This window comes from Pipistrellus hanaki (genome assembly GCF_964339955.1).
Source record: "Pipistrellus hanaki genome assembly, chromosome: 1".
Lineage (NCBI taxonomy): Eukaryota > Metazoa > Chordata > Mammalia > Chiroptera > Vespertilionidae > Pipistrellus > Pipistrellus hanaki.
In genome coordinates, this window is record NC_140503.1 from 181,574,646 (window position 1) to 181,598,219 (window position 23,574).

The 23,574-nt window shown below is 40.0% G+C and overlaps 1 protein-coding gene across 4 annotated transcripts in view; it reads left to right on the forward strand.

Moving 5' to 3' along the window:
• Positions 1-23,574, forward strand: part of SCFD2 (sec1 family domain containing 2) — a 318,795-nt gene that overhangs the window by 115,024 nt on the left and 180,197 nt on the right. The window contains exons 6-7 of one of the 4 annotated variants that reach the window (XM_084899936.1): positions 14,493-14,550; positions 14,786-15,197. The exons of 2 other annotated variants lie outside the window; for them this stretch is intronic. In XM_084899936.1, coding sequence (XP_084756062.1) covers positions 14,493-14,530 — 38 coding nt within the window. In that variant the 3' untranslated portion in view covers positions 14,531-14,550; positions 14,786-15,197. Of the gene's footprint in view, positions 1-14,492; positions 15,201-23,574 lie in introns of those variants that run through there. One more of the 4 variants, XM_084899935.1, reaches the window with a different exon arrangement.

Below are 23,574 nucleotides of genomic sequence, written 5' to 3' on the forward strand. Positions count from 1 at the left end.
TCACAGCTTTTCCTCAGTAATTCATCAAATTCAGAATATGCACTTTTGCAGATTTTTGCTCCTAAGGGCACTATTCCGGCTGAAAAACGGTTTTCAAGATTTCACAAATCTTTCCCTCGAGAAGTTGTTCTTTAGACCTGGAACATTCCTATTGGCTGGTGATGTGGTAAGTGGAAGAGTGATCCTAAAAGTGCATCACCAGTCTTCATGTTACCCACACTTGAACAAAAGTTTTAGCTCCTTATAGTAAGTGACAGTGTACATAATCATGACTGTAGAATCTACACACTTGGCTGAAGGAGGACTTCAGGATGTAGGGAAAATTCATTTCAGAAGGGAGTCTGTCTCATCTCTTGGTTCTAATTTATGGGCTTTCAGTTATTGCAGCATTCAGTATTAGACTTTTTATTAGGAATACACCTTCACTTCACATCTCAGATTTATTGTTCCAGGGCTGCCAAAGCAAAGCAAAACAAAACAAAATCCATAGTGTTGTTTTTCATTATGGTTTGCAACACTGTTCGGTATAAATAGGGTGTATTTTTTTACCCTCTAGATTTCTAAGATTTCTGCTGGAAACTCTGATGAAGAACATATGTCTGCCCTAAATCACTCCCGTGAGAAATGTTGGAACTGTTACATTTAGTTTTACTGTCCAGCATATTAAAAGAGTTCACCACAGCACATATTACAAAAAGCCATATCAAGTGAAGTTTAAAATATTTAGTTCATATTTAAAATATATCACAAACTGTGAAGACAGATATTTAGAGCTGCCTATTATGGTGGCAAACTAGTTAAGTAATTTTGCTAACATATTAAGGGGTCACTACAAATTACTTTCTCAAGTACTTAATTTTTCCATGCCATATCATTAGAATGTCATTCTTAACTAAGACACTGGAATGGATTTTCTTGCACTGATATTTTTATGTGCAAAATGCATAAGAAAGATTATCTATATCACTTAATTTTGTGTCTACACATGATGCCAATAATCATAATTATGTGGGTGACAGAGATTAATTATTGCTGATTCTTTTTTTAAAAAAATATATTTTATTGATTTTTTACAGAGAGGAAGGGAGAGAGATAGTGAGCTAGAAACGTCGATGAGAGAGAAGCATCGACCAGCTGCCTCTTGCACACCCCCTACCGGGGATGTGCCCGCAACCAACGTACATGCCCTTGACCGGAATCGAACCTGGGACCTTTCAGTCCGCAGACCGACGTTCTACCACTGAGCCAAACCGGTTTCGGCATAATTATTGCTGATTCTTAACTGCATATTAGATGTTATATAAATGTCTCAGTCAAGAAAAAGAAGAAATGGATTGCATAAAATACAGGGTAGTTTTCTTTTTCTTTTTTTAAAATATATATTTTATTGATTTTTCAGAGAGGAAGAGAAAGGGATAGAGAGTTAGAAACATTGATGAGAGAGAATCATCGATCAGCTGGCTCTTGCACACCCCCTACTGGGGATGTGCCCACAACCAAGGTACATGCCCTTGACCGGAATTAAACCTGGGACCTTTCAGTCCGCAGGCCATTGCTCTATCCACTGAGCCAAACCAGTTTCGGCAGGGTAGTTTTTTAACTGCATAGCTATAGGCCAGATAGGAGAGATGGGGTCTGGTTGAAAAGTGGGGAGGGGACCTTATTTCTACTCCTAAATATGCCCCTAGATATGTAACCTGAATGTAAGTCACTTAGCTTGCTTGTCTCAGGATCCTCCACATAAAATAGAATTTTAGGTGAATCTAAGGTCCCTTTTTTCTCTTCCATTCTATGGTCCTAGTATACTAACCTGAGTCAGTATACTTCCTTTCTTCCCTATTTCTAAGTCAGCTCTTCCTCAATACCCCTCTGTCTTTTTCAGGATGCCATGAAGTCATTGACTCAACTTCACCCCCTATAGCCCAGCCCTACTGGTATTCCCTTGGAGATTCTGTTTACATCTCCCCAAAGACGCTTCTTTATTCTCAGGCACACACTGGCCTGTGGACTTCTCTCAGCATCCCTGACTCCACACCTACCCACTCATTCATCCTGCCTACTGATGGATGCCAGCCAAACATTCTTAAATTTAATATGCTATTTCCTTATACTTTAAGGATTTTCCTCCACTATTACAATCATGTATTCTCATTGTAAAAAATTTGGAAGTGTAGAGGCCATATATAAATTTCATTTTATTGAGTACCTGTGAAAAACAGATATATGCTACTGGTGGTCTTTTTTTTTCTTTCTACCAAATTATTTATTTTATTCTTAATAATTTGAAATCAGAGCACTTGGATTATTAAGGTGATTAATACTTAGCCATATATTCTGCTGATGTTTTCCACGTTGGCATTTGCCTTTCATATTTGCTCATATAGGGAAGGTCAGAGACACAGCTGTATTTAGGAGAGCAGGGGCAAGGCCTCCAACAGTGTGATCAGGACTCTGCATCCCAGATTTTCTGCCTTCTAAGTATGACCTCATTCTCTCTTATCACAGCTGCCTCTGTGTGACCTCTCATCTTTCCAGGCCATTCCTGGCTTATGTCATTCCAGATTAGCAACCCAGGGGAAAAAATAATCTTTTTTCTTCTAGGGGTTGTAGATCAATCCTAGGAAATGAAGCTGACTTTCAGTCACTGTTGCCAGGAGAAATGAAGGTCCCTTTGACCAAGAAGAGTCATGAGTGTTCACCACTCAAGGTCAAGTCTCCTTTCGTCATCATAGTCATCATATACTGTTTGATCCCCTTTATGCAGATATACAGATGATGTATTATAACACTAGAACATATATAAATGTATTAACTAATATCACCCCATAAGTTCAATAAAATCTAAAATAAATAAACTAATTTTTTAAAGGATGAATCATGAGCCCCCTGCTGTTTGTTGTGTGGCAGGAGGCAGGAAGGTGTGGGGCAGTGATCTGAAGCAATGGGCAGTGGGCTGTGACTGACAGCCATCATTGCCACTTAGAATAGGGGTAGGAGTGATTCCACAATGGAAGGGATACTAGCATACAAAAGCGAGATATGTCCACCATGAGAACATTCACTAATCAACCAGTTATATATATATTATTTTATTGATTTTCCACAGAGAGGAAGGGAGAGGGATAGAGAGCTAGAAATGTCGATGAGAGAGAAACATCAACCAGCTGCCTCCTGCACACTCCCTACCGGGGATGTGCCTGCAACCAACGTACATGCCCTTGACCGGAATCGAACTTGGGATTTTTCAGTCCACAGACCGACGCTCTATCCACTGAGCCAAACCAGTTTTGGCCAGTTTTATATTTTAACATTAAGAAAATACATCTTTCCTTTCTTCAGTTTAATATTATACCTGTGAATGGATGAAGATGTCATTGATACCTGAGTAACTGCTTCAAGAGCAGGTATGGTTAGGCCTAAAATAACTGTCTGGAATTTTCACGAATGTTAGAAAACAGCTTCAGAGCAACTGTCCATTAAAGTAATCCTTAAAACTAAAGCTGCTGTCACCATGTGGATGCCCCTCAACACTCAAGTAGCAGTAACTGTGCCTGTCAGGCAGAACTGTGTAATCTATAATAATAAAAGGGTAATATGCTAATTAGACTGGACATCCTTCCGGAATTGCTGCTGTAAGGGCCAGAGCGACTGTTGGGGCTGCTTCCTCGGCCCTCAGAGCCCCTTGCATGAATTTCATGCATCGGGCCTCTAGTTATATATAATCCTTTGACTATAAGCTTTAAAAGGGCAGGGACTGTCATTTGGGTGGATTTTAAAGCTCCATCCGTGTTTATATGTTCCTTAAAATATTTTTAGTCAGATTTTCCCTGATTACAGAAATTTTACTTGCATATTGTAGAATACTTGAAAGACCTTTTTGCTCTTTAACAACACAGAAAAAAAAAAAATTACCTATGAGCCCACCACCCAGGGAAAACTACTGTTAGTATTTTGATGTATATTTGATGATCTACTTACTGATAAGTAGAAACTTGGATCCCATGTATGCTTCCCAAGCAAAGGTTTCAGGTGGGATTTTGATGTATATTTGATGATCTACTTACTGATAAGTAGAAACTTGGATCCCATGTATTCTTCCCAAGCAAAGGTTTCAGGTGGGATTTTGTGTTAAACGTGTCCACAGTTTCTCTAGTAAGGTTATAGTGCTAGAATAAAGAGGCGCAGGTGTATTGTCTTCATCAGGGTTTTAAAGCTAATATTGGAAAGGAAGTTGTTGAGCATGTTAGTGCTGAATCCGTGTTCCAGGAACTGGGAGACATTATCCTCAAAAGAAAAATCAGAATATAAAGCAGGATCTGCTAAGGCTAAAAGGAGGGCCATTAGGACCTCGGGTAGGAGGAAAAACATTTAGGGATAAGCAGTGCAGGTACTAAAATTGCAGCCGAAGAAAATTAAAAAGAGACACAAAGGGCCCTAGGCTTTGACTTGCATTATTTTATTATGTGAGAATAGAAGATTAACATTTAAAAAGCCAGAAGGAGAACATATGTGCACAACAACAGTGATATCTCTGTGTATTTTAAAATGCAGTTCTAAAGGTAACCAAGGATGTAATTCCCACAGAAGCCTGACATGTCTGCCTTCGTGTAGTGCCTGTTTATTCTGTTCTTAGCACCTGGACTGAATTGGTCCCAAACGAAATTGTAATTTTCACCAAACTGTTTATAAAATGAAGCCCCCCTTCTTTTTTTTTTGTTTCTTTTTTCATTTTAAACACAAGACATATGCCTGCACCTTTTCGTCAGGCTCTTGAGTTGTTGCCAACCCGACAGAGAACCATCTGGAGTAGAAACTGATATGGTGCAGTGTTCGTGAACAGTTTATATTTTCCAGCATGCAACATGGCTACGGTTTTAATTTTAGAAGCTGTGGTTTTGTCCAAACTCTACTCTGAAATAATTGGACTCTTTATTTCCTTATTTTTGTTGTGGTGGTTAAGAAAAAAACAGTTAAATCTGATCTGTTTTTTGTTTTTTGTTTTTTTAACGCAGTGATGTCAGATTCAGCGTTTCTATTTGGTACAAATCACCACCTTGCAAAGAATTCAGTCTTTGGCCAAGAAAGGCTTTTTTTCCAGGTTAAAATGTGATTGGATACTTTTTAAACTGGGAATACACACCCTTTCTGTCAAAGTAGAGGCACAATGCGCCAAGCAAACAATAACGCTAGTCATAGTTCCCAGTGTTTTGGTCAGCTCTTTGATGTACCAGACGTGGAGTACATGCTTTCCTCTATCAAAAGAAGTTAGAACACTTGAAATGTTATTCTTAGAAACAAATCACACAACGTCAATTTATTCTGTAATTGTATCTTTGATATTTTTTGTAAACTTTCATCTCTAGCTTGCTTTCCCCCTCTCTCCTTCCTCCTTCCTCACTCCTAATCTCACACTTCAGTGAGAAAACCAGTCACCTTGGGAGTTGCACACCATATTCTTGATTATTTCAAGTTGTTCTCCCTGAGAATGCAGAAGCCCAGACAAAAATGACATCACCGGAGATGAGTCCAGCCTTTTATTTTAGAGAGGGATATTAATGACTTTTGACTTTAGAGTGATTATAGCATTTCAGAGCAGCAGCCCTTCCAGATATTAGAATGGAAGTGTTGAAGCTGTTCTATATCCAGGCAGCTCCACACAGAGCCTAGAACAGAACAAAAACCACCAGGGTGTATTTGTTGAAGCTTTTTGTAGGGTAGTACAAACAAAAAGGAAAATGTCGAATTCCTAATTACTTCCTTATTGTTGTTATCTTTATAGTTCTTTCTTGAGCCAATTTATGCCTACATGTATTTTAAATTCAGATTTAATATATAAAAAATCAGGGGAAAATTCTGGGAATATAGGTTCACTTACTGGCTTTTTATTGTGTGTTTCTTTTTTCTTTTTTTTTTTCTTTTTAATATATTATATTGATTTTGTACAGAGAGGAAGGGAGAGAGATAGAGAGTTAGAAACATCGATGAGAGAGAGTCATCGATCAGCTGCCTCTTGCCCACCCCCTACTGTGGATATGCCCGCAACCAAGGTACATGCCCTTGACCGGAATCGAACCCGGGTCCTTCAGTCCCCAAGCCGATGCTCTATCCATTGAGCCAAACCGGTTTCGGCAATTGTGTGTTTCTTTAAAGGACATCCATGGCTCTTGTTTTGCAGTTGGGCAATGAAAAACAGTATTTTGCTTAAAATAATAGAATAGCAAAAATGGACATGATCAGGCTGAAAAAAATCTGGGCCATTCCTCTCCAGGGTGGGAGGAACTAGAAGCCATTGCCAAATAGTGTGCTACACCCACACGTCCTGTCTGGACAAAACGAAGCACCCTCTGCACTGGACTGCACAGGCGTGAACAGTGTCATGTTTCTATGCTCACCTTCTCACTCTGGAGGCCTTTTTATTCTCTCATGTCCTTTGTTCAAGCCACAGGCTTTTCAGTTCCTTAAATACCGTATACTCCCACCACACTCGAGGTCCTTGCACAAGTAGTTCTGTCCAGCGAACTCCCCACCCCGCACAATAACTCCCTTTGGAGCTCGGTTCAGACCACACATCCTGGGGTTGGCCTCCTCCGACTCTCCATACTAGCTCAGTTCCCTCCATGCCCATCAGGTGCAGAAAGTGAACAATTCATTGTGTATTTGTGTGATAATTTGATTAGTCTCTGCCTTCCCTCCCAGACCATAAACTCCGTGAGTTTTGCTCACCATTGCTTCTCAAGCCCTGCTCATGCTTGGGGGCACATGGAAGGCTCTTGATAAGTATTTATTGAGTGAATGAGAGAATCAGAATGTTCCAACTCCGCTTCAGTGTTCAATATGACACTGCAACACGGCAAATATGTTGCAGCTTTACCAGAGTAATCTTTTTTGGCCTAAAATGAATGAGAAAATTGTATACTGTTAGCGAAGAAAAAGGCGAATGAAAAAGGCTTTAAATCCAGGTAAATAATACGTTTAAGAACCCTTCTGTTTTTCTCCTCAGAGCTTAAATAATTTAACTTTCATCTCTACAATAAAGTATTTTCCAATAATACTATTTTTATTCTTAATATACATTCCTTGCTCCTCCCTTTCCCCCCCATTCTTACCTGTAAAACTCTCACCTGTTCATTAGGATGCAAGTCAAATGTCACTGCCTTTCTTATTCCCTCTCTAATTATCCCAACCCAAAGTGAACCCTGTGCCTCAGTATTGATTTGTAAAAATCTTGGGCACCTACGTAGTATTTGTGTTGTCTTATATGCTAAATATTTGTACATGTGTGTTCTCCCTAGCTGGTGATTTTGGGCAAGTTACTTAATCTCTCTTTACCTCCACTACTCCATCTTTAAAAAGGGGAGATAATAGTAACTAGCTCAGGAGATTGCCCTATATAGCACTTAGCTGTGCATAGCTACTACTGTTGTTTGTTACCTCTTCTATTACATTAAACTCCTGTGGGCAGCAACTATTTATTATTCACTTTAGTATTCCTGGATTTCAGTTTAAAATTGTGGTGCTGAATGAAGGTAGGGATAAATAGTGGGTTTTGACATTTTCATGATGTTCTTCACTTTTCTCTATTCCTAGACTTTGTTGAATGGAGGTTAGATAGACAATTCACCCTTTTGGGGGTCTGGAACTAGTTCTGAGATGTTTACATGGTGAAAGAAGAATTTGATCATGATTACTATTTTCTGTAAAATCTTCTTACTTTATGAAACTATTTGCTGTATTGCAGAAAACTATTTCTTCTACTCCTGATAAGCCAAATGCTACAAATAAGACACCGTTGCCTAGGCAGTACATCTAGATGTTCTTCCCCAGTCCCACTTAGAAAATAAATCTAGGCATTGACACTCTCATTTTTCTTTCACACATACATATCTGGAATGGAAATATATTTTTAACTTCATTAGAAAAGGACATTTAAGCTATGCATACGTGAGATGAACTTACTTTCTTATATTTCTTTTCTCTGAAGAAGATCTTATAGGTTGGGTTGAGTTGGGTTATCACCTGACCCGCAGCTTTCGTTGGTCCAGCCATGGGAAGTTGGGTTGTCAGATGTCAGTGCATTTGCCTACATGGCAAGAAGAGCCCTGATAGACTTGTTCTCTCTCTTTCTCAAATACTAGCGCCATGCTCCCAGCACACTGCCTGTCACTAATAGATTTAATATTTATTGTTTGCCAGAAATACCTGGACACAGCATCTAAACCATCTTGTAAGATGATGTAGCTCACTAGCCTCATAGCCTAAATGACATGGAAACATGTTGGGCCCTTTAATAGGACGAAGCCTTCCCTGGCAATGTTCTGTTCCAATAAGCTCATCACTGGGTGCACGGAGCCTTTGGTCTCCAGCTCCCATGATGGGGATTCTTATTTTTTTTATTTTTAATTTCTTAACTGCATTTTTAAAATGTATTCAAAGCCATATTAAAAATAGGATTTCATTGTACTTCCCATCCACTCTACAATCCAGTTACCAAAGTTTTTGTTTAACATTTCAGTAATTTAACATTTTACATTGAACTGCAGTACCAAGCATTTAACTTAACTTAGTATACCTTTTATTTATTTCACAGAGCATTTTAAGCCATACAAATAAAATATAATTAGGAAATCAAGAATGTGTAAACATAAAAAAAGTATAAACATAAAAATACAGGTCATAAAATACAGTTTAGATGTTCACCTCTCTGCCTTTAAGAAGCAAAAGTAAATAAAGGAGAATCACTTGCACATTTTACAACTTTATAAAATATTAAAAAGTATTAGGTGGTATGAAAATATTTTTATTACTAAACCCTTAAAAAGTTATTCATATGACTGAGTATGACATTTAGTATGGTTGAGCATGACTCAGAAAAATAAATTTTTAACAAATTATGATAATATAGCCCATGTATTCAAGTTCTGAGAGGTTCAGCTTGACCCATTGAAAGGCAGGAGGGGGATTTTTAGGGTTCGGGTTACTACAGATGTGTCTTTTGGGTTCTTTCCTACAGTGGTTTCCAACAACCGTTCTGCAAGCCAGCTGTAGCATACAGCTTTGCAGGTTCTACCCAGACCTACCAGATCAGAACGTTGAGGGGTCAGGTCTGGGTATCCATATGGAACTGGAGTAGTGTATTCTATCTGGGGCCCCCTTGGTCAGGCATAGGAGGGGCTTTCCCTGGAGACCTCACCCCACTTGAGGTACCCAGACCTCATCCTCTCTTCTGGAACACTTCACCAAGGTCCCGGGCCATGGAATGGGATAGGAGTTGTCCACTTGGAGTGGGTCAGTTGGCAGAGTCTTAGGTATCAATGAGCATCGTCTCTTACAGGCGCTCAGCTGGCGACTTGCTGGCCATGTCTGTCACTGCCCATCACTCACCTATTAAGTACAGGAGCTAGAATTCAAACTGAGGCCCATCTGAGGCCAAAGCCAGCGTTCTTCATCTCTGCATGGTGTTGGGTATTAATTCTGGACTGAGCAGCTCTACCTACTCCTCCCACCTACTTATTCTGTCTGTTTCTCATTGTTTGTTGTGACACAGCTGTTCCATTTAGTGGCTGAAGTTCTTGCCAGAATAGGGTTCGTAGAGGACTCTTTCTCGGCGAGTGAGCTGGAGCTTGTCAGCATGTCATGCTTCAGAAGTCAGAATCCAGGATTTTTTTCCCCCTTTAGATTTTTAAAAACTTAGCTTTCTTGTTGAAAGTATTACAGATGTCCCCTTTATTTATTTCTTTGTTTGTGTTTGTTTTTTTCCATTGACCTCCTCCACCCCGCTCCTGCTCCTCCCAGGCCTTCTCCACTCTATTGCTTGTGTCCTTGGGCTATACATATAAACATATAACTTCTCCTGTTAATCACTTTCCCCCATTAGATTTCATCCCTTTAGATTTTTTTTTTTTTTTTTTTTTTTTTTTTGGCACCAAAGTAACTGAGTCTTGGGAAGTTATTCCTTAGGTTATCCCATTAGGCAAAGAATATGATGTGATGATAGCAGCTGCAATACTAAAAGCCACAACACACTTTGGAAAAGAAGACAAGAAAAATGAGAGCAATCTTGGTAGCTGCTTATATTAGTGGTCTTGATTAATGCCTCCTTTTAAAAAAGTCAAATTGCTAATGCATCTCTAATCACTGTAGCAGTCATAACCAATTAGCTGTGTTTATGTAATATGAAACAGTGTGCAGGCAGGGCTGGCTGGAATGTCACTTTCTTCCACGAAAGGAGTCAAGATTACAGGCCTTGCCGCGTCTGTCTCTACCTAGCTTTTGCAGGACACTATTCTGATTGTGACCAGGTCACAGCATAGCGCTCAGTCAGCTCTGCCAGCAGTTCACAGAGTCGGTTCCCTGTGGACGTGCTAGGGACCCAAAGGAGCTACCCATGACAGCCTTCTCCCAGGCCAGGCTGCCTCTTTCCTACAACTCCTTGGAGGCACACTGGATTGCAGACTTATCCCAGCAAGCCTTCGCTGTTCCGTGGTCCTGTTTTGTTTGCCTACACATTGTTTGTGAAAACTTTCCATTGTAAGCCAAGCAGAATAGAGAGACTTCCCGTAAACAGATGAGTTTTTTCCAAGAAAAATGTGAAGAAATTGATTGGCGCTGAGTGGCAGCTGCCCCTCAGAAGGGGCCATGCTCTCCAGCCAGCCCCAGCATCTAGCCCTCACTTCCTCCTTTTGTATTACCTGAGGCCCAGGTGCAGGCCGCTGTGGCCTCTGCCCTACCCTCACCGCCATGTTCTTCCTTTTTTTTTTTTTTTTTTTAATAAGTTTTTATTTTTCATATTATTACAAATGTTCCTCCCCCCTCCCCCCCCATTGCTCTCCTCCACCAGGTTCCCACCCCACCCTCTGCCCTTTCCCCTCTCCCCATTGTCCTCATCCATAGGTGCACAGTTTATGTTCAGTCTCTTCCCACGCCCCCCTCTCCCCTTTTCCCCAAGAATCGTCAGTTCACTCCCCTTCCATACCTCTGATTCTATTATATTCAACAGTTAATATTGTTCATCAGATTTTTTTAATTTCCTTGGTTTTTAGATTCACTTGTTGATAATTACGTATTTGTTGTTCATAATTTTTATCTTTGTTTACTTTCTCTTCTGAAAGAACCCCCTTCAGCAATTCATATAATTCTGGTTTGGTGGTGATGAACTCCTTTAGCTTTTTTTTATTAGTGAAGCTCTTTATCTGGCCTTCGATTCTGAGTGATAGCTTTGCTGGGTAGCTTATTTTTGGCTGTAGGTTCTTGCTATTCATCACCTTGAATATTTCTTGCCATTCCCTTCTGGCCTGCATGGTTTCTGTTGAGAAGTCAGCTGACAATCGTATAGGTGCTCCTTTATAAGTTACTACCTTCTTTGCTCTTGCTTCTTTTAATATTCTCTCTTTATCTTTTGCTCTTGGAATTTTAATAATGATGTGTCTCGGTGTGGTCCTCTTTGGATTCCTTTTGTTTGGAGTTCTGTGCGCTTCCTGGACTTGTAAGTCAAATTCTTTCACCAGGTGGGGGAAGTTTTCTGTCACTATTTCTTTCAGTATGTTTTCGATATCTTGCTCTCTCTCATCTTCTGGGACCCCCATAATTCTGATGTTGGTTCGCTTGAAGTTGTCCCAGAGGTTTCTTACATTATCTTCAATTTTCTGGATTCTCTTGCCTTCTAGCTTCTGTGGAGGAGTGTCTTCTGGCTCTTTATGTTCCAAATCTTTGACTTGATTCTTGCGATCTTCCCTTCTGTTTTTAGGACTCTGTAGAATATTTTTTATTTCAGACAATGTATTCTTTATTTCTTGTTGATCCCTTATCATTTCTTGTTGACTCCTTATTAATTCTAGTTGATCTCTTTTCATATCCTCATAGGCCTTATCCATCTTTTCTAGGAAATTCTTGAAAAACCTTATAAGCGTAGATTTGAACTCTATATCCAGACGCTTTTTGTCCTCCATTTCTTTCGTTTGTGATCTATTTTGTTGTCGCATTTCGCAGTTACAGATGGGACGGGGTTTCAGGGTGGAGCCTGCAGCTTTGGCTTCCGTCAGCCCCGCCCTATGCGGGTCCTCCAGTGCTCGCTGCCGGCGCCTCTGAGAGAAAGGTGCCCTCGATTTTCGCCTGCTGCCAAACAGTCTATGCTCTCCCACAATGAGCCCGGTATTGGGGTTCAGTTCAGTTGGAAGTGGAGTTGGAGGTGGCGTTCAGAGCAGTCTGGAGCCCCAGTCTCCTTCCCGTCAGGGCAATCCCGCGGCACAGCCGACTGTCCCTTCTCTGGGGGCAGTGTGTGCGCCTCCCGGACCTCCTTTCTCCGCTTCCCCGGGTTCCGACTTACAGCCCAGCTCCCTATGGCTGAGCCTGAGTCCCCGGGGTCTGGCCCAGAACTGGGGTTCAGAGCAGTCAGGGGCCCAGCACAGTCGGAGTTTTATCTCCTTTCCGCTAGGGAACGCCCGCCAGGCACTCGGCCTCCCTCCTCTCCGGCTCCGTCCTCTCCGCGCGCGCCGCGTGTCTCCGTACCTTAGGCTTTTACAGCTCCTCCGTGCTTCCTTCTGGTTTTCTCCTTGCTTCTTGTTGTAGGATTTCCAGTCAGTCGACTTTCCTGTAGTTCTGGGTAATGTCCATTTTATATTTTAGTTGTATTTTATTAAAATTGTTGAGTGGGGCTGCGGCTAGTTGCCTACCCGAGCAGCCATCTTGGATTCTCCCATGTTCTTCCTTTACCTCAACCTAATATAACAACCTGAAACTGTTATATTAGTTATCATTAAACTAATAGTTAAATTACATCAACTGTAATTTAAATAAAAAATTTTTAAAAGAGGAAAAAAAGAGCTCAATAACTACTGCCATTAAAAACAGAACAGAACAGGCAGCAATTCTGATCAACTCGGAAATGGTCCACTTATCATTGTGCCACTTTTTTATAAACAGGAAGTTGAGATCCACACATTTATGTGTCCTTAGAGATCCAGAAATGTATCCAGGGCAGGCTGTGGCGTGTAGTAGCCACTTGGAAGACATCTGCTAAATGATAGAATCTGTGACTAGGAGTCCCAGGTGCTTGGGGACTTGGGGTCATTTGTTTGGCTGGAAGAAGAGACATCATGGGGCAGTTTGGAAATATTTTTAAAAAATATATATTTTATTGATTTTTTTACAGAGAGGAAGGGAGAGAGACAGAGAGCTAGAAACATCGATGAGAGAGAAACACCGACCAGCTGCCTCCTGCACCCCCCCCACCGGGGATGTGCCCGCAACCAAGGTACATGCCCTTGACCGGAATCGAACCTGGGACCCTCCAGTCCGCAGGGTGACACTCTATCCACTGAGCCAAACCAGTTTTGGCCAGTTTGGGAATATTAATGGCACTCTTTAAATACATGCAGAGATTGGATGATAGGTAGACATTTTTCAGTTTTCATAAAATATTGGACTTTATTTTTATTTTGTGATGAGATACCTTGGCCACTTAATACTGAAGCCCTTTGGGAGACATTACACTTTAGTGACCTTATAAAATTTCAACAAATTATTTTTGTTCTCATTTATGCAAAAAATCCTCTTGGGCTGGATTGGATTTGACAGTCTCTCTAAACTGATACTGGCTATTTGTCCCAGTGTGGAGCTATGACACAGGGGCTGCATTTCAAGTCCCTGTCACCCCTGGCTCTCTGGGACCCAGAGACCTTGGGTGTTAACCACGACCCCTTATTTTGTTCATAGCACCCGCCTCTGCCTACCAGGCCAAATGCAAGTTATTAGTGCCCCATCTCAGGGGTTTAGGACTGGGGTTCTACAGACTACCTGGGTCGGAATCCTACTTCTGATACATGTTCATTGGATAGCCCTGCAAGTTTGCTATCATTTCTGTATCTCAATTTTCTCAGCTGAAAATGGATATCCTGGTAGCACCTACACCATAGCATTGCTAGGACAGTGGCTGGCACATTGTGAGTGCTCAGTACTGATGGCTGCTGTGTTGGTGGTGGTAGTTATAGAGGCAGTAATACCCGTTTTAAATTATAAATATAGCCACAAAAAAAAAAAAAAAAGCGGGGGAAGGTAGAATATAGCCATTAAGAACATTTTTGTGATTTAGTTTTATAGTTTAATAGTTGAGAATTACAAGGTCTTTTTTTTTTCTTCTTTCTATAAGACTGTAAAATGATTGGATACTTTTTCCCCTCTTTATGTAGGATCAAGCTTGATTTGATTAAACAAGAACCTTTCGGTTATACTTACAAGGGGCCCATGGCTTCCCTGGTCACAAAAACATGAGGCCTCTGTGAGGGGAGGCCATTATCTCCCCATAGAAATTACTGTTCTGTAAAACCCACTTTTCTCTCACTCTGACAACGATGGAAGGAACGCAAGACTGGTTTCTGCGTGCTCTCCTCACAGGGAAGGCCAGCTTTGGAATGTGGTGTGATGTCACTGCCGATTGGGCCCTGGGTCTGGGTTTCATCTGGGTTGTTGCAATCCCTCAATTTATCTGTTTTCCACAGGGAATTACGGCACTCCTCAGGGGGTTGGAAAAATCTGAAATGAAAGCACACTTCATTGGTAAGACATGCCTGTCCCAAACACTGGCAGTCCTCACCAGATTAACAGTGCATGTTAACCTGAAGGAACTATTTTTTTCCGTTAGCCATCAAACCACAGGACTTTTAAATTGCCTACAAGTCTCTCCTTGTAGTCCATCCCCTTTCTTTGGACAGAACCTCAGTTTCAGGGGGCGATGTAAACTAAATGCTTGAGTTGTGCCATTTCTTCCCAGTTACTTAAAGTTTCCTTTCAGGTCTACACCAGGAGAAAGTGCATCTCTGTCACAGTTAGCTTTTGATATGGATGCCATTGAAACAAAAGCCTTCCATCAGGGGGGGAGAAAAAGAATGCCTTGCAGATTATAAGGAAAAAGTGCAGTGTGCTGGTGAAAAGAGAGCTGAGGGAGGTGTGGAAGGAAGACTCTGAGAGTCTGGATTGAAAGTGTTCTTGCCGCCAAAACCGGTTTGGCTCAGTGGATAGAGCGTCGGTCTGCAGACTGAAAGGTCCCAGGTTCAATTCTGGTCAAGGACATGTACCTTGGTTGCGGGCACATCCCCGGTGGGGGTTGTGCAGGAGGCAACTGGTCGATGTTTCTCTCTCATTGATGTTTCTAGCTCTCTATTCCTCTCCTTTCCTCTCTGTGAAAAATCAAATATATTAAAAAAAGAAAAAGAAAAAGAAAAAGAAAAGAAAGTGTTCTTGCCAGTGAGGCCTGTGACCTTGGCTGTTCTTTCCTGTCAGTTTCTTCCTTTGGAAAAGGGAATCACAGTACCAGCCTTACATGGAGCTGGGAGGATGAATGCCTGGCCTGCCCATAGGGAGCACTCAGTAAATAGTATGCGATCCTTATTACTGTTACTATTAACATGCCTTCCTCTAACCGAACCTGGGAGAAAATTCTACTGATTCGAGTTATGAGATCTCATGTCTTCAAAGCATTTGGAATCACTTCTTTTCTGATAGAAATATTTGAATTAGCTCTCTCTTTGGGATCGCATCTCATTTCAGATTTTACTGATCACCAAACATCTTGGTCTATCTAATCAATAACTACACTCCACAGATGGAGAGAGGCAGTCACTGATATGAGTCATATTATTTGGTTTTAACCCTGGTGGACCGTGAGCTGCTCCAGCTGTTCATGTCATCAGTCACCCCTTGTTGACTGAGTGCCTGGTATGTCCCAGCAGGAGTGGTTCTGGGGTACAGTGGCAAACATCCGAAAGCCCCTCCCTGCAAGAGCTTGTGTTTCAGTGGCAGCATCATTCCTATTCATGCTTATGCCCCATTCATCCTGCATGGTACCTGGCATGCAGTAAGTACTCAATAAATATCAGGCAGTTTGGTGAACTGAGTGGAACTTACTGAAACAAAAGTCCAATGTGCCCTTTCTGAGAAGTTTCCTTTAAAGAAAAAAAAAATAATAATTTAAGGTTTTTCCATGAAAGAGCCACCTTGTCTTTATGGGTTATTTGTTAACAATCTCCATCAGTCTGGTTGGACGGAAAAATACATCTAGCTGATTACTGCCTTCTTGCTGTTTGAAGAAGCCCTTCGCTGTGATCCCATTTATAAAAAATTAGCTGTGGTGTTTGTTTTGTTAAAAGAGGTTTAACAGAAATACAAACCAGAGTTGGTGGACTTGCTCTTGAACTGTCAGTCTCATATTCAGGTGCCAGTAATAAAATAAAAGATGAAAATATTAATGTAACTGCCTTTCCTTTTCTTAACTTCCTTTCATAGTACCCCTCCACCCCCAACTTCAGTATTAGTCTAGCTTTAGTAAAGATACTGCGATGAGAGTACATGTCTGCTTTCTCTTTGGCTTCTTATAATGATTGATGATCTCTCTATCTCTGATTGACATTCATTAATCTGCCCTCTGGGAATCAGATGAAAGTAAACCTTATACCACTACCATGTATGTGGGAAATCATAGCATAGACCTGCAGTAAAAGAACAGGTTCACAGTGTATTTTTTTTTTTTTTAATTTAAAGATTCCCAGCCGAAACTGGTTTGGCTCAGTGGATAGCGCATTGGTCTGTGGACTGAAAGGTCCCAGGTTTGATTCTGGTCAAGGGCATGTACATTGGTTGCGGGCACATCCCCAGTAGGGGGGGATGTGCAGGAGGCAACTGGTTGATATTTCTCTCTGATCGATGTTTCTAACTCTCTATCCCTCTTCCTTCCTCTCTGTAAAAAATCAATAAAATATATATTTTTAAAAATTTAAAGATTCCCTGTTCCAATCTTTTCTTCTTCAAGTTAATCTTACCATCTTTTCTAGCTTTTCCTTGAATGACATGCTTCTAAGAATAACTATATAGACTATTTTCTTATTCTTATGCTCCAATTTGTCTACTCATCTGTTTTCCTTTTATTTTTTAATCTATTCGATAATTTCAGTCTTTTAATTGTGTTTAGACCCTTTACATTTATTGTAATTATTGAATTATTTAAATGTGTTTAGACCATTTACATTTATTATAATTATTGAAGTCTATAATTATTAGGTCTAACATTTTATTATTTGTTTTCGGTTCTTTGTGTTTTTTTATTCTGTTTTTACTTTTCTTCCTTCTTTTGGTTTAAACATTTTTTAGTATTTTATTTTAATTTTTATGGGAATTTTTTATTCAAAGAAATTTACAAATTTTTCTATAGTGGTTTTTTTTGTTGTTGTTGTTTTTTGGTTTTTTTTTTTTTTTTTTTTTTTTTTGTCTCTTTTAGGTTTTTGTCTCTAAAAACCTAATAAAGAATTTTTAGAATTCTTTATTAGGTTTTTATTTTGCATATATTTGCAAATATTTCCTTCTAATTTATGGTCTTTTGACTTTGCATACAGTGTTTTTGCCTTGCATTTTTTTTAGATAGTCAAATATGTCAATCTTTTTTTATTGCATCTGGATTTTGGGTCATATTTAGGAAACTTTTTAAAATTTTCATGTTATAGAAGAATGATAGAGGAATTCCACACATTTAAAAAATTAATTGCATAATTTGACTTTTAAAATATCGGATCAGTTTGGAGTTTGCATTTACAGATAGCATGAAGAGTAGATCAAAGTATATCATTTTAAAATGATTATCCATGGTTCCAACATCATATATTAAAAAGCCCATCTCAAATTTTGAGATGCATCTGCATCATATTTAAATTTCCATCTGTGGATCAGGCCACTTTCTGGATTTGCTGTTCTGTTTCATTGGTCTTTCTATTTGTGCTCCAATACCACACCCTTTTATTTACAGAGTCTTTGTAGTAAATTTCAATATTTCGTTTGGCTATTCCTCTCTCATAGCTCTTACATTGTTTTCCTTAGGTAACCTTGGGTTGTATTTTTTTTAAATTTGAACTTTAGTATTTAGTAAGATAGTTTATTTCCAGAAACAAAGGCGATTGGTATTCTTATTGGGATTTCACAAAATTAATAAAGTGACTTAGCACAGGTATTTTTTGATAATGTTAAAATATTATAGCGAAGAACCAAAGATGTCTTTTTATTTGTTCAAGTCTGCAGTTTTATTTTATAGGAGTGTTTTAGAGCAGTGCTTTTCATATAAGTATAAATTTTTTTTCTTTTTAAACTTATTTATAAATATTTTATCTTTTTAAAAAATGTTTTATTGATTTTTTTTACAGAGAGGAAGGGAGAAGGATAGAGAGCTAGAAACATCGATCAGAGAAAAACATAGACCAGCTGCCTCCTGCACACCCCCTACTGAGGATGTGCCCTCAACTAATGTACATGCCCTTGACCAGAATGGAACCCGGGACTTTCAGTCCGCAGACCTTCGCTCTATCTACTGAGCCAAACTGGTTTTGGCTATTTTATTTTTTTATTGTTATTGTAAACGGGATTTTTTCTACCATTACATCTTTTAACTTCAACCAGTGTTTTTAAATTTTCTCTTTAAAAGCATTGCTTAAGGCATTTGTGCGTGGTTGTTTTTTTCATTTCAAACAGTTATCTCAGCCAAACTTTGCTATGCATCAAAGATAATTCCTCCATGAGTAAGTAACTTCCTCATGCCAGCAGATAAGTGTAAAACTTTACACATGTACTGTAGACTAGAATCCACTGGAATCTTCACCATCTAGAATTCAGAAGAGCAGCTATTATGAAAAGGAGAACATCATTCTGGAAACATTGTGAGTTGCTCTTTGGATTAGTGCAACAGGAATATTGTAACCACAGTCAAGGAATGGAGCAGGGCCAGAGAGAGATCAGCACCAAATCTTCAGGGAAGATCAGCTTTTGGAAGCACAGCTTATTGCTGGGTTTCTGTACAGTATGGAGTGACTAGAACAACCCATAAACTCACCCACTCTGCGTGTATGCAAGTCAGTCCTTTTATAATGCATGAGGGTGCTGTGTGTTATGTATTTTATCACATAGAACTTATCGGTGGTTCTTCCCCGAGCAGGGGAGCCACAATGCTTCAGTGTAAACTTTGTGTTTGACATTTTTCTGTCTCTGCTGAGGCATTTGAAGTTGTGCCAGACTGGAGATCTGTTTCCCTGTACTTAATCTCACAGCTGTGGGTTTGTGTGATTCATTCTGCAAGACAGTTGGAGCGGTGGTGATTATTTATGCTAAAGTTCTGAAAATTTACAAAATCATGAGATTTTAATGGAAACTTACAATTTTTTTTTACAAATTACTTTCAGCATGGGTATACTTTACATTAACTTTTTCTAGTTAAAGCAAGTTTTCAGGACCCAGAATAATGCTGAAATAAAACCTTAAGTTAAATTTCTATAATCTATTGATACTTGCTGGGTTTGGGCTGAAATCCTGTATGATTCCACAGGGAACTTCGTGTGTTTGTTCATTCATCCCCATCTATTCATCCCTCATCTAAGTCTTATTCTCACAGGATATTTTTTCAGAAAGCCTATTAAAGCATCTTTTTGATAATAGGATTTTGTAATGTAGTCTTAATGACCTTTCAACACCTAATGTAATGAAACCAATTACATTTTGCTGTGTAGCTTGGATAGAAAATGATTATCATGACCAATTAAATTATCAGAATAAACCATTTTAATTTCTATTGACATAAATTTAATTCTCTGCACACACTTTTAATTGTTATTTATTTGTATACTTTATTTAGTCTTTTACCACTGTGATAATGTTTCTGATTCTTAATAACCAGAGGGCCATCACCAGGAATGCTGATATTTTTGGACTATAATGAAGAAGAATAGACAATATTTATTTCACACTTCTATACCAGAGTCAATTCAAAACTGTATTTATTCTTCATAGCAACCCTATTAAGTGGTTGCTATTATCCTGCATTGAACAAATGAAGAAACTGAGGCAAGTTAAATAACTTTCCCAAACTCACCCAGGTAGTAAGTATTGATAATTTAATTCCTGGGCCTTTAACCACCATAGAATTCACAACTTAGCATAGCTGAAGCCTAGGAGTTGGGGTTCCTGATGGGACAGCTTAGAGAGTGCTGTTATCCTTGTGTCTCTGTGCAGCTGCACCGACCCCCTTGCTGTTATTTAAAGACACTGAGCATGCTCCTGACTTGATCTCCTTTCCTCTCCTCCTCAGATACCCAGCCGGCTCACCCTGACTTCCTTCAGAGCAGCCTTTCTGACTACTAACCCCTTCTCAAAATGGCCTTCTGCTTTATTTTTCCCTCTATAGCATTTATCATCTGACACACTGTATTTTTACTTTTATCATCCTACCTCATGTCAATCATTTTATGTTTTCCACCTCTATAATTTCATCATTTCAAGGTTGTTATTTAAGTGGAATCATATAGTAAGTAACCTTACAGTAAGTAACTTTATGAGAGTGGCTTTTTTTTTTTTACTCAGATGGCCTTGACATCTAAGTTGTTGTAACAGTTCATTTATTTTTACTGCTGAGCAATTTCCTTGGTTATGTGTTCCACAGTTTAACTATTCACCCTGTGGACATGTGGTTGTTTCCAATCCGGCTGTTACTAATAAAAATCCTATGAGCAATCATGTACAGTTTTTTTGTGGAGGTGTGAACCTTCATTTCTCTAGGACAAATAACTAAGAGTACAATGGCTGAATTGTATAGTAACTATACATTTGGATTTTAAAGAAACTGTCCAGCCCTAGCCAGTTTGGCTCAGTGGTTGAGCGTTGGTCTGAGGACCAGAGGGTCCCAGGTTTGATTCTGGCTAAGGGCACATCTCAGTTGCAGGCTCCTCCCCAGCCCAGGCCTTGGTTGGGGCATATGCAGAAGGCAACCAGTCAATGTGTTTCTCTCACATCAATGTTTCTCTCTGTTTTTACCTCTCTCTTTCACTATTCTTAAAAAATCAATGGAAAAAATATCCCCAGGAGAGGATTAACAAGAAGAAAAAAAAAAAAAAGAAAAAGAAAAGAAATTGACCAGTTTTTCCCAGAGTAGCTGGACCATTTTACATTCACTTTAGCACTGTAAGACCATTTCCTTTTTTTAAGATGTTGAAAAAATATAAGGGCTTTTTATTATGTATTATATTCTGTATTTTATCAGACAAATCGTAATGTACATTCAGCAAAGTCTGGGACTGTGCCCTTCTGCCTTTGTATATATGCTAGTAGCACAGATCCTGGCATCTTGTACTCAGAAAAAACTAGTATTTGTTGAATGAAATTAAGCACAGATATGGGCTACACATGGCCTCTGTGGCAATCTCTGATTGAGCTTTGATTCACTGGGATTACCTTGCCTGCATAATATTCTGATGTAATTTTGATGGCTCCTTTTTATGTCATAACCTCCTAAAAACAGGCAGTGATGTTCATTTTGTCTCTGGATGATTTCTTTTTCTTTAATTATTGAATCACTGCATCTTCCATGAGCTTCCTTAGCCCAGCAGAATATAAACGAAAGGATTACTTTAAAGAGAAAAGCAACAAGTTATTAAAATTGGGAAAAGAGCATGACCTACTGTATCTTTAGAGTGAAGATGTGATGATATTGCTAAGATGGATTAGAAAGGACCAGACTCTACGGCCATATACATCAGAATGTGTCTTTTCTCCCAGAAGTCCTCAAGAGTGCCTGTGTTGTGTCACAGGGCACCTAAGCAGTTTTTATGAAAGTTGTAGCCAGGGACTCAAGAGGGACGTTAGGTTTTTTAAATTTGAGCTGTTGAATGTTGTACTAGACTGACATTTTATGGAACAATAATTCAGAAGTAACTTTTATTGAGCAATCAGATTTATGTTGATATCCCAGGAGAATTATGTTAATGTCATGTATTTTCCAGAGTCTGAATTACTGAAAGACCATTAGAGATAATATATTCTCTAGTGGTGTTTTTTGGTTTTTTTTTTATTCTCAATCACTTTTTTTTTTTATTCTCAATCACTGCCCGTCATAGGGCAGTTTGCCAGATTTCTTCTTTTACATGGTTTCCTCTTTTCCCAGGTGCTATTTCTTCTTTTACATGGTTTCCTCTATTCCCCCATGAGAGATAGCACTCTTCCATGTTAGAAAAACTCATAGCATTATTCCCTCTCATGCGAACATCTCTTTAAACTTTGTATCTTCTAACTCACTCCTCTCCTCTCCACAACCATGAGAGACACACGGCTTCCTTTTTGGAGCCCATGGATTTCAATGTTACAAATCTCCGGCTTTCTCTGTGAATGGCTATAATGGTATAATGTAGAACAAGATGATATAACACTCACTTGTATAATTGCCGTGCAACATTAAACAACATGACACAGCAGCTATAAAACTGTGGCCTTAGAGGCCCGTGACAAATCTGTGATGGATGTGCAGCTATGAAGATTAGCAGTTCAGTGACTAGGAAGCCCTGTGCTTGAGTCCCTGATTCCTGGACCTAGCCAAGTCCCTTAACCTAAACCTCAATTGTCTCAACTGTGAATTGAGAATAATAGTGGCTCACCCACAAGATTCATGTGAAGATCAAAGGAGATAATTCACATGAAGCTCTGAAAACAAGCGTGGCACACTTCAGTGCTCCATATGTAGCTTTTAATTATAAGCTCCGTGAGGGCAGAGGTTTGGTCCATTCTAATATATAAAAAGCCAGGGGCTGTCATGACTGAAACATGTCACCCCGGACGGATGACCGAACAGCAGGCTGCATGGGGTCATTATTATCAGACAAATCATAATGCAAATTCAGAGTAGCTGGTGGGCCAGCAGGTGGGCTAGTGAGGGACGACCAAATGACTGAACAGCAGGCTATGTAGGTGACCAGGCCAGCAGAGGGATGGGGGCAGTTAGGGGTGGCCAGGCTGGCAGAGGGGAGCAGTTGGGGGCAACCAAGCTGGCAGGAGGGGGCAGTATGGGGTGACCAGGCTGGGAGGGGGGCAGGTGGGGGCGACCAGGCTGGTGGGGGGAAGTTGAGAGCAACCAGGCTGGCAAGGGAGGCTGTTAGGAATAATCAGGCAGGCAGGTAGGCGAGCAGTTAGGAGCCAGCAGTTTTGGATTGTGAGAGGGATATCTGACTGCCAGTTTAGGCCCGATCCCCAGGATAGGGCCTAAACTGGCAGTCAGACATCCCCCAAGGGGTCCTGGATTGGAGAGGGTGCAGGCTGGGCTGAGGGGCACTCCCCCCCACACACACGCATGAATTTTGTTTGCCGGACCTCTAGTTTTATTCATAACCACTGGTCACTATGCTGTTTACCGCGGCCGGCCAACTGGCCCTATCAGGGGCAGGGCTGGTTGGCCAACCTTCTGTGGCCCTTCCCCGCAGCCGGCCTGTCCCTGATCAGCCTTGACTGGGGTGGGCTGGCTGGACCCCATCCTGCACGAATTTGTGCACCGGGGCCTCTAGTTTTATCCATAGCTGTATCCCCAGCACCTAGGACAGTACCCATGGTAGGTTCTCCATAAATATTTGCTAAATAAGTGAATGGTTATTAAAGACCTCATTCAGGAATACCATGGTCAGTATTCTTTCCTCATCTTAGAGCACATCCTATAAGTAATTTCATTTAAGGTCCTTTATTTCTTATTCATATCTTATCATTCTTTCCTATACCCTCTCTTAACATAGTTACTTAGCA